Below are 16,065 nucleotides of genomic sequence, written 5' to 3' on the forward strand. Positions count from 1 at the left end.
TTTAAAATAAATTACTATTCATGTTAATTTGAAAGACTCTGATATTCTGTTTAATTTTGATCCAAATGATATGGACCCTGATTTAACTTTCATTGTTAATTTGTTTATCTTTCATGGAATATTCTTTGTCCATAAAATGAAGTGGGCAGAGAACAAATATATAATTGAAATATTATTCTGAAATGATCAGTTAATGTAAAAACAAAAAAGAAATACGCACCATAAAAGTATTTAACAAATTGAAAATGAATCTTGATATGTCTGTTAGGTTTATGTACTCTTGTTTGTATATTCGTTTTTTTGTATTTGTTGTGTGCATAATAAAAATAAAATAGAAAAAAAGAGCATGGCTAGCATACTAGCTAGCTATCAACTAACATTACAACGTCAACAAACGAAACAGATTCAATTTCAATAATGTAGGGTTAGGGTTAGGGTTAGAGTCTTTGAACTGGCTTGAATTACATTTTGAATATGGCTTAGATATGGCTGAGAACAAAAATATATTGAGCGTCAATGTTTTTGGGATATAACGTTCGCTATCTAGCTAAAAACCTTGTGTCACTAGCTACTGTTGCTTAGATACGAGGGTGGCTAGGTTTCAGTTTTGCATCACCGCTCGGTACATAGAACATATAGATTTCCATTGAGGACATGCAGCAATTCTCCCTTTGAATGAGACTATGATCTCCCTATCCTTTTCTTTCTCCTTCAACAAAAATGTAATATTAGCCTGTTATTCTACATGTAATTTTCAAAGAAAATATTTTTTTATTACATCAACAACACCATTCTCAGATATTCAAATGGAAGGCACTTCTTATATGTAATCGTTCTCTGTCATTTGGGTGTCACTGTTGACAATTTTGTGGAATTTATTAATTGTCTTCTTAGAGAATCCCTATGGGAGAATGCAACATATCTATCCATCCTTCCAGCAAGAAGACGCCGCGATCTGCTCACTAGTTATCTGATGACCAATTAGGTTCTCAACCGTTCTGTAATATGTAGTATTGACAGAGAAATTAAGAGGGGAAAAACTCACTTTAACTAACACCTATTGTCACATCTATAATACTTGATATGTACAGTCATGGCACAAAAGTTTTGAGAATGACACAAATATTAATATCCACAAAGTTTGCTGCTTCAGTGTCTCTAGATATTTTTGTCAGATGTTACTATGGAATACTGAAGTATAATTACAAGCATTTCATAAGTGTCAAAGGCTTTAATTGACAATTTACATGATGCAAATAGTCAATATTTGCAGTGTTGACCCATCTTTTTCAAGACCTCTGCAATCCGCCCTGGCATGCTGTCAATTAACTTCTGGGCCACGTCCTGACTGATAGCAGCCCATTCTTGCATAATCAATGCTTGGAGTGTGTCAGAATTTGTGGGGTTTTGTTTGTCCACCCGCCTCTTGAGGATTGACCACAAGTTCTCAATGGGATTAAGGTCTGGGGAGTTTCCTGGCCATGGACCCAAAATATCAATGTTTTGTTCACCGAGCCACTTAGTTTTCACTTTTGCCTTATGGCAAGGTGGTCCATCATACTGGAAAAGGCATAGTTCGTCACCAAACTGTTCCTGGATGGATGGGAGAAGTTGCTCTCGGAGAATGTGTTGGTACCATTCTTTATCCATGGCTGTGTTATTAGGCAAAATTGTGAGAGCCCACTCCCTTGGCTGAGAAGCAACCCCACATATGAATGGTCTCAGGATGCTTTACTGTTGGCATGACACAGGACTGATGGTAGCGCTCACCTTGTCTTCTCCGGACAAGCTTTTTCCGGATGCCCCAAACAATCGGAAAGGGGATTCATCAGAGAAAATGACTTTACCCCAGTCCTCAGCAGTCCAATCCCTGCACCTTTTGCAGAATATCAGTCTGTCCCTGAAGTGGCTTCTTTGCTGACCTTCTTGACACCAGGCCATCCTCCAAAAGTCTTCGCCTCACTGTGCGTGCAGGCCATATTAGCAGATGCACTTTTGGCCACGACTGTAGGTTTCTCACTTATGGGTGGCACAAATAGAGATATGGGGGAGGCTAATGGGCAGGGTATGTGCAAATGAAATACTGTAGTATAATATACTGTAGCAATTACAGTAGTGTTTTTGCGGACATTACTGTAGTATTTACTATAGTGTTTTAGCGGTCTGTAGTATACATAAGCAATCAGGCCCGAGGGGGTGTGGTAATATGGGGCCAATATACCACGGTTAAGGGCTGTTCTTATGCATGACGCAATGCTATTATAAACTGGTTGCCATCGTATTTAGAGCAGTAAAAATACATGTTTGTAATACCCATGGTCTGATATACCACGGCTGTCACCCAATCAGCATTCAGGGCTCGAGCCACCCAGTTTATAATGTAGTATTTTTATGTATTCTACAATATACTACACAATTCTATAGCAAGTAGTAGACATGATCAAGGGATACTACAGTGTGTAGTATAGTATTCTACAGTATTGAAAGATTATTGGGATCTCTGTGTGTGTAGCCAGACAGGTAAGATGACTGACAATAGTGAAGGTGAACAGATGGTCACGGGTCAGGTGACTGAGAAGAATGGAGGAGACTGAGGCAGAAATTAATTTAACCACAAAGTGGTATATTTACTTGATTCTTGGATGCACACAATGTCTGGATTAGAAGGAGTTAAGGGAGAGAAAGCCGTAAGGTTGGGCGGTGGCGATTTCCTCCTTTTAATGAGTTGAGATCTGTTGGACATTCCCACCTGACCTAATTAAAGTGCTCTGGCCCAGCTGCGTAAGTTGCCATGAATTAAAGGGTGATTCCACCAACTTCATGGGCCTTTTCCATAAGTATACTGCAGTTTACTACAGAATTCTATAGTAAACTGTAGTATTTTTTTCATGTGGGATATTCTATACAAATTAACATCAGTGTAACCCAAGAGCACTGTCAATAAATCAGGTAATCACAGTGCATGCTATTCATATGTGTGTGAAGGAAAAGCTGCACACAGCTCCCCAGTAATCAGGTCAGCACCTCTACCCCCCTTTCCATCCATTTTCAATAGAGGTAAACAACTAGAGCTGAGAGAGGATATGGAGTGTTACTCCCAATGGAGTCCCTGTAAAACCGCCATTCACTATCAGAAAGTGTATCTTTATTTGATGCCTAGTGAGCAGAGACCAATATCTCATGAAACTCTTTGCAGGAAAGGAATTTGACGATGGCCTACAATACATTTTGAAAAAGGGAATTCAAACAACTGAGAAATGGCATGATTGTGCAAATATTGTGCAAGGAATGGATAGTGGAATGGAATTATGAGAATAGTGACTAGTTGGGTTTTCTGAACTTTGAGGATCTCTGACAACATTGTAGAGCTTACCAAGCTTACTCATAAAAGTCATTGCACATGAAAGTATGTGCATCTTAGCCACTTGAAAATATTCCTTCCTATTGAGGGCCAGACTACCAATACATGTCCATGTGAAAGCACTTGGGTCATCAGTTCACCCAAACACACTCCACAGTACTTTTCTAATTTGAGTTAGCTCTCTTAGAAATGTCTTCAGATGTGGGTCATCCAGTATTTCGTGGCTGTGCAGTGGCCACATGTGGTCAAGAAGTGACCGAATGGAAAAGTATATGAGATCAGGAAAGATCACAGTCATAGAACAGAAATAGATCTGATGATACATTGATATCGAAGCCAAGTGTAAGGAGGTTGCTTGGACATTTATTTTACAGACGCTACTCATTTATTCACATTACCATACCAATTTTCTACCCTGATGAAAATGAAGGTTCAATTTCATAGTCGTGAGGATGAGATGTGTGGAAGCCTGAGGTGTGTGGGCTAAATGTTGATACAAAAAGACAAAAAGGAGATCAGAGATTTGTACTTAAACAATTGGCCAGAACTGCACAGGATGAAATATTTTGTAGAATTGCATTTTAACATTATTATATCCCATGACCAATCATTAAGTGATTAAAAAGGGTTTGAGATCAATAGTGGGAGGAAGGAAGAGACATCATATGTGTAATTGAGTAGCCAAAAAGACCACAAATCAATAGGAATGCTCTTAGAGGATGCTATGATTTTCTGCCTGGGAGTCTTTGATACTGTTTCTCCAAACTGCTTCCTTTGTTTAATCAAATAAGTAACAAAATGTCCCTCCCACACTCTGGCTAAAACAAATGTAGAATAACAAATCTGTTGAAATATACCAACCCAACCCTCTAACCCTTAATGTTTTCCCTACTTTTCAAACAGTCCAACGTTGAATGCCATTCTCTTCCAGTGGAGTAGGAGGCAGCTGTAGGAGGAGGATATAAAGTACTGTACCATTGTACATCACTAGCTACAGCATGAAAGGAGACACTTTGAAAAATACTAAACAGCTGATCCAGGAAGACCATGCAGAACGGGCACTAGAGAGCTATAGGTGCCAGCGGATAAGGTTCAGCCACCACAATTTAGATGTCTTCAGAACTGGTTTATTAATGATAAAGGTTCACCCACACACCAGACTGAGCCCTCTGTACTGACAGCTCACAGAAGTGACAGTTTTCAAAAGTGAAGTGTTTCTAAGATGGAATAAATAATACCCATAAGTAAAGGTTGAGGGTAGAGGAAGGACAGGACTAAAAACAAACAAAATATAACTATTGTAAAATAGATTGTCTCTGTAAAATGTATATAGTGTGTATAAGCTGGAAGAAGAAGCCTAAATGTTGTTGTTCATTCGTTTACTCCAATTAGGGGAGGAGTGGGGAGGTTAGTGGAAAATAATGAAGGAAAATATATTTTAAAAATAATGAATGAAATATTTTTATTAAATACTTTTTTCTTTACATAGTTGAATGTGCTGACAACAAAATCACACAAAAATTATCAATAGAAATCAAATTTATCAACCCATGGAGGTCTGGATTTGGAGTCACAGTCAAAATTAAAGTGGAAAACCACACTACAGGCTGATCCAACTTTGATGTAATGTCCTTAAAACAAGTCAAAATTAGGCTCAGTAGTGTGTGTGGCCTATACGTGCCCTATACGTGACCTCCCTACAACGCCTGGGCATGCTCCTGATGAGGTGGTGGATGGTCTCCTGAGGGATCTCCTCCCAGACCTGGACTAAAGCATCCGCCAACTCCTGGACAGTCTGTGGTGCAACATAAGGGGGTGGCGTTGGTGGATGGAGCGAGACATGATGTCCCAGATGTGCTCAATTGGATTCAGGTCTGGGGAACGGGCGGCCCAGTCCATAGCATCAACGCCTTCCTCTTGCAGGAACTGCTGACACACTCCAGCCACATGAGGTCTAGCATTGTCTTGCATTAGGAGGAACCCAGGGCCAACCGCAACAGCATATGGTCTCATAAGGGGTCTGAGGATCTCATCTCGGTACCTAATGGCAGTCAGGCTACCTCTGGCGAGCACATGGAGGGCTGTGCGGCCCCCCAAAGAAATGCCACCCCACACCTGACCCACCGCCAAACCGGTCATGCTGGAGGATGTTGCAGGCAGCAGAACATTCTCCACGGCGTCTCCAGACTCTGTCACATGTGCTCAGTGTGAACCTGCTTTCATCTGTGAAGAGCACAGGGCGCCAGTGGTGAATTTGCCAATCTTGGTGTTCTCTGGCAAATTCCAAACGTCCTGCACGGTGTTGGGCTGTAAGCCAACCCCCACCTGTGGACGTCGGGCCCTCATACCACCCTCATGGAGTCTGTTTCTGACCGTTTGAGCAGACACATGCACATTTGTGACCTGCTGGAGGTCATTTTGCAGGGCTCTGGCAGTGCTCCTCCTGCTCCTCCTTGCACAAAGGCAGAGGTAGCGGTCCTGCTGCTGGGTTGTTGCCCTCCTACGGCCTCCTCCACGTCTCCTGATGTACTGGCCTGTCTCCTGGTAGCGCCTCCATGCTCTGGACACTACGCTGACAGACACAGCAAACCTTCTTGCCACAGCTCGCATTGATGTACCTTCCTGGATGAGCTGCACTACCTGAGCCACTTGTGTGGGTTGTAGACTCCGTCTCATGCTACCACTAGAGTGAAAGCACCACCAGCATTCAAAAGTGACCAAAACATCAGCCAGGAAGCATAGGAACTGAGAAGTGGTCTGTGGTCACCACCTGCAGAACCACTCCTTTATTGGGGGTGTCTTGCTAATTGCCTATAATTTCCACCTGTTGTCTATTCCATTTGCACAACAGCATGTGAAATTTATTGTCAATCAGTGTTGCTTCCTAAGTGGACAGTTTGATTTCACAGAAGTGTGATTGACTTGGAGTTACATTGTGTTGTTTAAGTGTTCCCTTTATTTTTTTGAGCAGTGTATTTATATGTATGTACAGTGCATTCGGAAAGTATTACGACCCCTTGACTTTTTCCACATTTTGTTATGTTACAGCCTTATTCTAAAACGTATTAAATCGTTTTTATCACCTCATTAATCTATACACAATACCTCATAATGACAAAGCAAAAACAGGTGTTTAGACATTTTTGCAAATGTCATAAAAATAAAAAACTGAAATATCACATTTACATGTAAGTATTCAGACCCTTTACTCAATACTTTGTTGAAGCACCTTTGACAGCCTGAAGTCTTCTTGGGTATGACGCGACAAGCTTGACACACCAGTATTTGGGGGTTTCTCCCATTCTTCTCTGCAGATCCTCTCAAGCTCTGTCAGGTTGGACGGGGAGAGTTGCTGCTCAGCTATTTTCAGGTCTCTCCAGAGATGTTCGATAGGGTTCAAATCCGGGCAATGGCTGGGCCACTCAAGGACATTTAGAGACTTGTCCCGAAAGCACTCCTGCATTGTCTTGGCTGTGTGCTTAGGGTCATTGTCCTGTTGGAAGGTGAACCTTCGCCCCAGTCTGAGGTCCTGACTGCTCTGGAGCAGGTTTTCATCAAGGACCTCTCTGTACTTTGCTCCATTCATCTTTCCCTCGATCCTGACTAGTCTCCCAGTCCCTGTCATTGAAAAACATCCCCACAGCATAATGCTGCCACCACCATGCTTCACCGTAGGGATGGTGCCATGTGTCTTCCAGATGTGACGCTTGACATTCAGGCCAAATAGTTCAATATTGATTTAATCAGAGAATCTTGTTTCTCATGTTCTGAAAGTCCTTTAGGTGCCTTTTGGCAAACTCCAAGGGAGCTGTCATATGCCTTTTACTGAGGAGTGACTTTCGTCTTGCCACTGTACCATAAAGGCCTGATTGGTGGAGTGATGCAGAGATGGTTGTCCTTCTGGAAGGTTCTCCCATCTCCACAGAGGAACTCTGGAGCTCTGTGTGAGTGACCATCAGGTTCTCTGACCAAGGCTATTCTCACCATATGGCTCAACTCTAGGAAGAGTCTTGGTGGTTCCAAACTTCTTCCATTTAAGAAGGATGGAAGCAACCGTTTTCTTGGGGACCTTCAATGCTGTAGAGATTTTTTGGTTCCCTACCCCAGATCTGTGCCTCAACACAATCCTGTTTCGGGGCTCTGCGGACAATTCCTTCGACCTCATTGCTTCGTTTTTGCTCTGACATGCACTGTCAACTGTGGACCTTATATAGACAGGTGTGTGCCTTCCCAAATCATTTCCAATCAATTGAATTTACCACAAGTTGACGCCAATCAAGTTGTAGAAACATCTCAAGGATGATCAATGGAAACAGAATGCACTTTAGCTCAATTTTGAGTGTCATAGCAAATGGTTTGAATACTTATGTAAATAAGATATTTCATTTAAAAAAATTGTATTACATTTTCAAAAATTTCTAAAAACCTATTTTCGCTTTGTCATTATGGGGTATTGTGTGTAGATTGATGAGGGAAATAATTAATTTAATCAATTTTAGAAAAGGACTGTAACGTAACAAAATGTGGAAAATGTCAAGGGGTCTGAATACTTTCTGAATACACTATATTTCAGTCCAAGTCAAACACTGATAAGAAGTAATCAGGCCTATTTTATGACGTTTCCACTGGATCAGAGCATGACATTTTTCCCTTTCACGCTGAGTGGTTATCGAAAGGGAGAGAGCTGGAAAGATTTTTCAAATACATTGTAATTCTTAATGGAAGTAAAAACAGACTCTGTTTGCTTGCTGTTTGAGGTTAAGAAAACATTTTACTTTGAGAAGCTCCACAGGTATTTAGTGGTGGTGCGTTAAGCCAATCAGAAATACTATCAGGTCCCCAAATGGGCACATTGATATGCCTATATTTGCGAGCAGGCCAGGGAGCCTATAGGCCTACTTCTATGTGTCCATGTCCTTACTAAACATTGACAGCGCTCCAAACAAAAGACAGTGACTAAATTGACAAAACTCCAAAATGGAATGGACTTAAACTAAAACTTGTTTCTCACAAGCTTAGCATAGGTTGTGAACTGCAAACAATGTCCACTCCAGCAATGATAACGGGAAGACTACAATAATAATAATATTGAATGCATTAACTGAAATTACCATAACCAAAGTAACAAACATTGTAGATTATAAATTATAGGAATTAACGGTAAATGTACTACTGATACTGTAATGGGAAATTGACATACACCAACAATCAAACACAAACAATTCACACAATGAAGTTATGAAACAATGAATGTGCACAAATTTGCGAGAGAGAGAGCGCATTCTGGAGAGAAGTGCATTGTGCATCTGGGCGCATGGTCAATCCGATCTGCATTGGCCATCCAGCATTTACGATGATACAGCCACAGCAGAAATCAGGGCATTCATACTTCTTGCACTTCGCGGAGCAGTACAGAGCTGTTGTCAAGGAAGTGAGTTTGTGTTTTCTACAGGATGTACCGTCCCCACCTACCGTCAACCAATCATGTCAATGCGGAGATATACAGGGCCCTCTGCATTGTTAAACATTTGGGAGGCACATGGTGATGCAGTATGGAGCTTGATTTGACCTCTGCATGCCCCTGGAGGCTATGCAATTGCATCACACCCTCCATATTGAGCCTCTAACCACATTTTGGCTATTAGTCTCCGTAATGGATTAGTTCACTGAGAAGGCCTCAAATACAGATAGATTATTTAACTTATCATTCACTGTATCACAATTCCAGTGGGTCAGAAGTTTACACACACTGACTGCCCCTTTAAACAGCTTGGAAAATTCCAGAAAATTATATCATGGCTTTAGAAGCTTCTGATAGGCTAATTTACATAATTTGAGTCAATTGGAGGTGTACCTGTGGATGTATTTCAAGGCCTACCTTCAAACTCAGTAACTCTTTGCTTGACATCATGGGAAAATCAAAAGATATCAGCCAAGACCTCAGAAAAAAAATGGTAGACCTCCACAAGTCTGGTTCGTCCTTGGGAGCAATTTCCAAACGCCTGAAGGTAACACGTTCATCTGTACAAACAATAGTATGCAAGTATAAACACAATGGGACCACTCAGCCATCATACCGCTCAGGAAGTAGACGCGTTCTGTCTCCTAGAGATGAACGTACTTAGGTGCGAGAAGTGCAAATCAATCCCAGAACAATAGCAAAGGACCTTGTGAAGATGCTGGAAGAAACAGGTACAAAAGTATATCCACAGTAAAAAACGAGTCCTTTATCGACATAAACTGAAAGGCCACTCAGCAATGAAGAGGCCACTGCTCCAAACCGACATAAAAAAGCCAGACTATGGTTTGCAACTGCACATAGGGACAGAGATCGTACTTTTTGGAGAAATGTGGTCAAACAGAAATGTGGCCATAATGACCATCGTTATGTTTGGAGGAAAAAGGGGGAAGCTTGCAAGCCAAAGAACACCATCCGAACCGTGAAGTACGGGGGTGGCAGCATCATGTTGTGGGGGTGCTTTGCTGCAGGAGGGACTAGTGTACTTCACAAAATAGATGGCATCATGAGGTAGGAAAATGATGTGGATATATTGAATCAACATCTCAAGACATTAGTCAGGAAGTTAAAGCTTGGTCACAAATGGGTCTTCCAAATGGACAATGACCCCAAGCATACTTCCAACGTTGTGGCAAAATGGCTTAGGGACAACAAAGTCAAGCTATTGGAGTAGCCATCACAAAGCCCTGATCTCAATCCCATAGAACATTTGTGGGCAGAACTGAAAAAGGGTGTGTGAGCAAGGAGGCCTACAAACCTAACTCAGTTACACTGTCTGTCAGGAGGAAAGGGCCAAAATTCACCCAACGTATTGTGGGAAGCTTGTGGAAGGCTACCCAAAACGTTTGACCCAAGTAAAACAATTTAAAGGCAATGCTACCAAATACTTATTGAGTGTATGTAAACTTTTGTCCCACTGGGAATGTGATACTATTATTCTGACGTTTCACATTCTTAAAATAAAGTGGCGATCCCAACTGACCTAAAACAGGGATTTTTTATTAGGATTAAATGTCAGGAATTGTGAAAAACTGAGTTGAAATGTATTTGGCTAAGGTGTATGTAAACATCCGACTTCAACTGTATATTTGTTACTGCTCGACAAAAACAATCTCGGTCGACCAACAGCCTAACGACCAAACAATCGACCAGTTGACTAATTGGGGTCAGCCCTACACACACAAGTCATAGACTGTTCCCTCTGCTACCCACAGCATGCGGTACCAGAGTGCCAAGTCTGGGACCAAAAGACTCTTGAACAGCTTCTAACCCCAAGCCATAAGACGGCTCAACAGTTACTCAAATGGCTACCCTGACTATTTGCACTGACTCTTTGCACCGGCTCTATGCACACTCACTGGACTTTACTCACACATACAACACTGACACTCCCACACACTACATATGCTCACACACACAAAACACTCTTTCACACTCTTTCATAATAATAAACACTCTTTCACACTCTTCACATACGCTGCAGCTACTCTGTTTATTATCTATCCTGATTGCCTAGTCACTTTTACCACTACCTACATGTACATAGTACCTTAATTACCTCAACTACATCATACCCCTGCACATACTCCATGTATATAGTCTCGTTATTGTTATTTTGTTGTGTTAATGTTTGTTTTTGTATTTTCTTTGTGCCAATTTTTCAATTTTTTTTACTTTGCATTGTTGGGAAAGGGCTCGTTACTTTACATTACGTTTTTCAAGCTATTTTGAAGCTTGAAGTAAGAATATATTCCAGTAAGAAGATATCTTGACAAAACATCAATACATGTATCTTTCTCAGGGGGGAGTTGCATTGATGGACTAGATTCCACAGCTGAATCTAAAGAAATACTGCATTGACAACATACTAGACATTCTAATGCAATTTCCTTTCTTTTGCTCCAAAATATGTAACTCAATTGGTTCAAAATGTCTGAATGTCATACATTTAGAACCAGAGCAACTAGAACAAACCAGAGCATGTGACCTGAGTGTGTCGGCATGCAAGCACAAGTGTCTGTCTATGCATGTTTGCAACTGTGCACCCGGTGACAGTCATTTGCCTCTGTGCACCCGGTGACACCCCTGTCACACGCTCATTCGAAGCACACATAGCTAGCTCACGCTACAACACCAAATCAAGGACATAATTCCAGTACAGTCAAAGTCTTTTAGTTCTACATGTATAGCCTTAAGCATTGAATTTGTATCAACCTATAAAGGTGTCACTACTAAAGTACAGTGCACTGAGGTTGAATGGGTTTTCACCCAATTTAACCCTTTACACTCGTACCCGAAACACAGGTTGAAAATGGCTGATTTGGGCACTGATACACACCTATATTGGAATGCAGTGGCTGTACAGTAACGAGCTATACATGACGTCAGAGCCCTGTCTCTGCGCCTCACAGCGCTGTGTGGGTTTTGACTGACAGACGTTCTGAACTTGAGCACCTTGTGCGACAAGAAGTTACCCCTATCCCTTCTCCTAATTGGGCAACTTTTGCAAATTTTGTTGTTGTCTGAGTGAGGGAAATACTGTAAATTAAGAGGACTATATATTTTCGAAGAGGAGACGTTGAGGATTATAATAAATACAGCTTTAGACCTCCCGGGTGGCGCAGTGGTTAAGGGCGCCTGCTGTGCCACCAGAGACTCTGGGTTCGCTCCCAGGCTCTGTCATAACCGGCCGCTACCGGGAGGTCCGTGGGGCGACGCACAATTGGCCTAGTGTCATCTGGGTTAGGGAGGGGTTGGCCGTTTCAACCTTCGTCTCTCCTGAGCCTGTACGGGAGTTGTAGCGATGAGACAAGATAGTAGCTACTAAACAATTGGATACCACGAAATTGGGGAGAAAACAGGGTAAAAAATTAAATGTAAAAAATAAAAATACAGCTTTGATGTCATACAAGCAAGACCTTTGAGTCCAAATGTGCACTTTACATTTCCATGGCATAAAATGCATGTCATACAGAGTGTCAATGTTTATGATCACTATGTTTGATATACAGTTACAAGATGACATGGGTTGCTCTGAACAGAATGAGCCTGTTGTAAAGCAATTTGGACGAACAATTTCTTTCTATGCACACAGAAATTATGATTTGTTTCCCTGAATTGCATTGTGAAAGCCTAACACTGCAATATTGAATTGTATAATTTAGCTAGTCATGTTGGCAATAGAACAAGCTTTCAAATGATGCCCACCGGATCCAGATTACAATTTATAATGGACGGTTTTTGGACTTCGTAAACAACAGCAGTAATTGTTTGATGGTGTGGATCCAGTGTTGTGTTCCAAACAAAACAAATTCAAGTGTGCTTCCTCTAGTTCCTCAACAGCACAGCTAGGAGAGCTCAAAAAAGCACCTTATAGTTGAACACTCTTCTTTGAGGCATAAAAGTGCATTGAAATTACTTAGGAACTGTGTTCACTTGGAGACACCAGTTAGTCCTCTCACGCAAACCCTTTTAATTGTTTTGTCTTGTTGCACCTACCCCATATTTTCCAGGAATATTCTTATCTTGTTACTGAATGTATCCAGAATATTTTCAGATATCAACAAATTCAACAAAAAGTACAATAAATGTAAAATGCACACAAAAATCAACAGTGCAATGTTTGGATTCAGTCTTGGTCAGGTCAACTGTTGTGTTCTCCCTTTGGTCTAATAATCTTCCCATAATATACACACTGTTCCCTTTCATTTGCTACCATGGTTATGCATTTCATACTTCTTCTGTAAGAAACATTTCAGGCCAATTCCCACTGTTCTGCACATCTTACCTTTCTGTATACAATCATATTCGGCGATTCATCGGCTACTCCATTGCACCCCTGCCCCACGCTGTTGGTCTGTGCCATGATCCAGAAGGGTGAACAGAGTCAGCAATGATCAGGTGCTGAAGCAGAGAGATTGGACAGTGGAGAACATTATAACATGGATACATTATAGAAGAATCCACACAAAACAAAACAAATGCAACTCTCTCCTTTGCATGGCTATGCACATTTAAATAACCTATCCGTTGTTAGTCTGTTTTTAATCATAGGCTAACATGGTAGAAATGTTAATGGTGATCAACGAATTGATGTATTAACGACATGTTATGGCTGGTTCATTTTAGTACAAATTGTAGTAATTACAGTGATGTGATCCTCATCATTATTATTCTTGTCTTCTGTCATTATTAATTCCTTCAGTATTCCACCTTTTAAACAAATGCATAATGTCTAGCTTAAATGAAAGCTGATACAAAGACATTATTGATTTCTGTATTCATTATCATATGTAGCCTAAGATGACTGCTATAGGATAGTGCTTATTGACATTGGAGAATTCAATAGCCAGGGATCCGAGAAGGCAGCACACACCGTGGCAAGATAACGTACACCCAAGCTCTAAATCGAAAATAGGCCCGAGTTGTTACACAAATATTTCATTAAGTGTCATTTTAAGATAAAACGTATATATAAAGGATACAAAAGACCGTTTAATTACAGACGGTGAGAAATGTTCGAGGGTATTCTGTATCGCCACCCCCAAAGACACCCCCAAAGACACCCACAACATCCGTTCAAGGATGTTTCCGATAAAGACAAAGCTCTCATCATCACATAGCTAATAGTCAATGAAATGTCTCCTTCAAGACAAGAACCCGATGATATCAGGAACATGGACAGATACTGCAAAAATGCCCGCTCCCTTTATCGACCGTTAATCTATGGCGAATAAAATACAAATAAATACATAAGAAATCGTTCTTGGATGATTTACCTGAAAATCACACAGCCTGCGAATATCCTGTTTCTTTGCAGAACTGGTGTGCCGTGCGTGCAGTATGTCAACTGGAAGACATAGGAATGCGAGGACAATTCATTGGCAATGGGAAAAGGCAGGCATACGATGCAGACTTGGTTGTTACTTTTACCGCTTCCCTCCTCTCCACAATGACGCTGAAGAATGGACGCGCAGAATAACGTGAACGTGCATCGATCCATGACCAATCATGTGCAAGAAATCTAAACCCCTTTCTGGCAAATTTACAGGGGACCATCAGCTTGAAGTAGGATAGCGCTATGTTGTTGTTATAAAACAGTAATGATGATGATGATGACGATGATGATGATGATAATTGGGAATACACATTTAGTAAATTGCATTTAATAGTGTAATGAGTACCGACCAAACCAATAAATAAATGTATCCCTGTATACTTTATGAATTGATTATATTTCTGTACACACTGTTACATTTAGCATATTCAAGAGTCATTTCAATTTGTATTTTCTAAGCATACATTGCTAGAATGTTAATCATATTGACATAGCCTAGAGATATCTGATTAGCATTTAGGTCATTAAATCTCCTTTTTTCTCCTTTATTTAACCAGGTAGTCCAGTTGAGAACAAGTTGTCATTTACAACTGCGACCTGGCCAAGATAAAGCAAAGCAGTGCGACACAAACAACACAGAGTTACACATGGGATAAACAAACGTACAGTCAATAACACTATGGAAAAATTGATATACAGTGTGTGCAAATGTAGTAATATTAGGGAGGTAAGGCAATAAATAGGCCATAGTGGTGAAATAATTACAATTTAGCAATTAAACACTGGAGTGATAGATGTGCAGAAGATTAATGTGCAATTAGAGATACTGGGTGCAAAGGAACAAAAAAATAAATAACAATATGGGGATGAGGTAGTTGGATGGGCTATTTTCAGACGGGCAGTGTACAGGTGCAATGATCGGTAAGCTGTATATGGGACTTTGGTGACAAAACGGATGGCACTGTGATAGACTGCATCCAATTTGCTGAGTAGAGTGTTGGAGGCTAAGATAGTGAGTTTTACGAGGGTATGTTTGGCAGCAAAAGTGAAGGAGGCTTTGTTGCAAAATAGGAAGCCGATTCTAGATTTAATTTTGGATTGGAGATGCTTACTGTGAGTCTGGAAGGAGAGTTTACAGTCTAGCCAGACACCTAGGTATTTGTAGTTGTCCACATATTCTAAGTTAGAACTGTCCAGAGTAGTGATGCTAGGCGGGCGGGCGGGTGTGGGCAGTGATCGGTTGAAGAGCATTGCATTTCGTTTTACTAGCATTTAAGAACAGTTGGAGGCCACAGAAGGAGTGTTGTATGGCATTGAAGCTCATCTGGAGATTTGTTAACACAATGTCCAAAGAAGGGCCAGATGTATACAGAATGGTGTCGTCTGCGTATAGGTGGATAAGAGAATCACTAGCAGCAAGAGCAACATCATTAATGTATACAGAGAAAAGAGTCGGCCTGAGAATTGAACCCTGTGGCACCCCCAAAGAGACTGCCAGAGGGCCGGACAACAGGCCCTCCAATTTGACGCACTGAACTCTTATCTGAGAAGTAGTTGGTGAACCAGGCGAGGCAGTCATTTGAGAAACCAAGCCTGTTGAGTCTGCCGATAAGAATGCAGTGATTGACAGAGTCGAAAGCCTTGGCCAGGTCGATGAAGACAGCTACACAGTATTGTCTTTTATCGATGGCGGTTATGATATCGTTTAGGACCATGAGCGTGGCCAAGGTGCACCCATGACCAACTCTGAAACTAGATTGCATAGCAGAGAAGGTACGGTGCGATTCAAAATGGTCGGTGATCTGTTTGTTAACTTGTCTTTCGAAACCAACCTTTGAAAGGCAGGGT

The 16,065-nt window shown here is 41.1% G+C and overlaps 1 protein-coding gene across 2 annotated transcripts in view; it reads right to left on the reverse strand.

Annotated features, from left to right (window-relative positions):
• LOC139381170 (regulator of G-protein signaling 7-like) overlaps window positions 1–14,335 on the reverse strand; it is a 113,537-nt gene extending 99,202 nt beyond the window's left edge. Inside the window, exons 1-2 of one of the 2 annotated variants that reach the window (XM_071124555.1) lie at window positions 14,159–14,335; window positions 13,168–13,283 (exon numbers count right to left, since the gene is read on the reverse strand). In XM_071124555.1, coding sequence (XP_070980656.1) covers window positions 13,168–13,245 — 78 coding nt within the window. In that variant the 5' untranslated portion in view covers window positions 13,246–13,283; window positions 14,159–14,335. The remainder of the gene's footprint in view (window positions 1–13,167; window positions 13,284–14,158) is intronic. The other variant, XM_071124554.1, reaches the window with a different exon arrangement.
• Window positions 14,336–16,065: the final 1,730 nt, after the last annotated feature.

This window comes from Oncorhynchus clarkii, chromosome 23 (assembly GCF_045791955.1).
Source record: "Oncorhynchus clarkii lewisi isolate Uvic-CL-2024 chromosome 23, UVic_Ocla_1.0, whole genome shotgun sequence".
Lineage (NCBI taxonomy): Eukaryota > Metazoa > Chordata > Actinopteri > Salmoniformes > Salmonidae > Oncorhynchus > Oncorhynchus clarkii.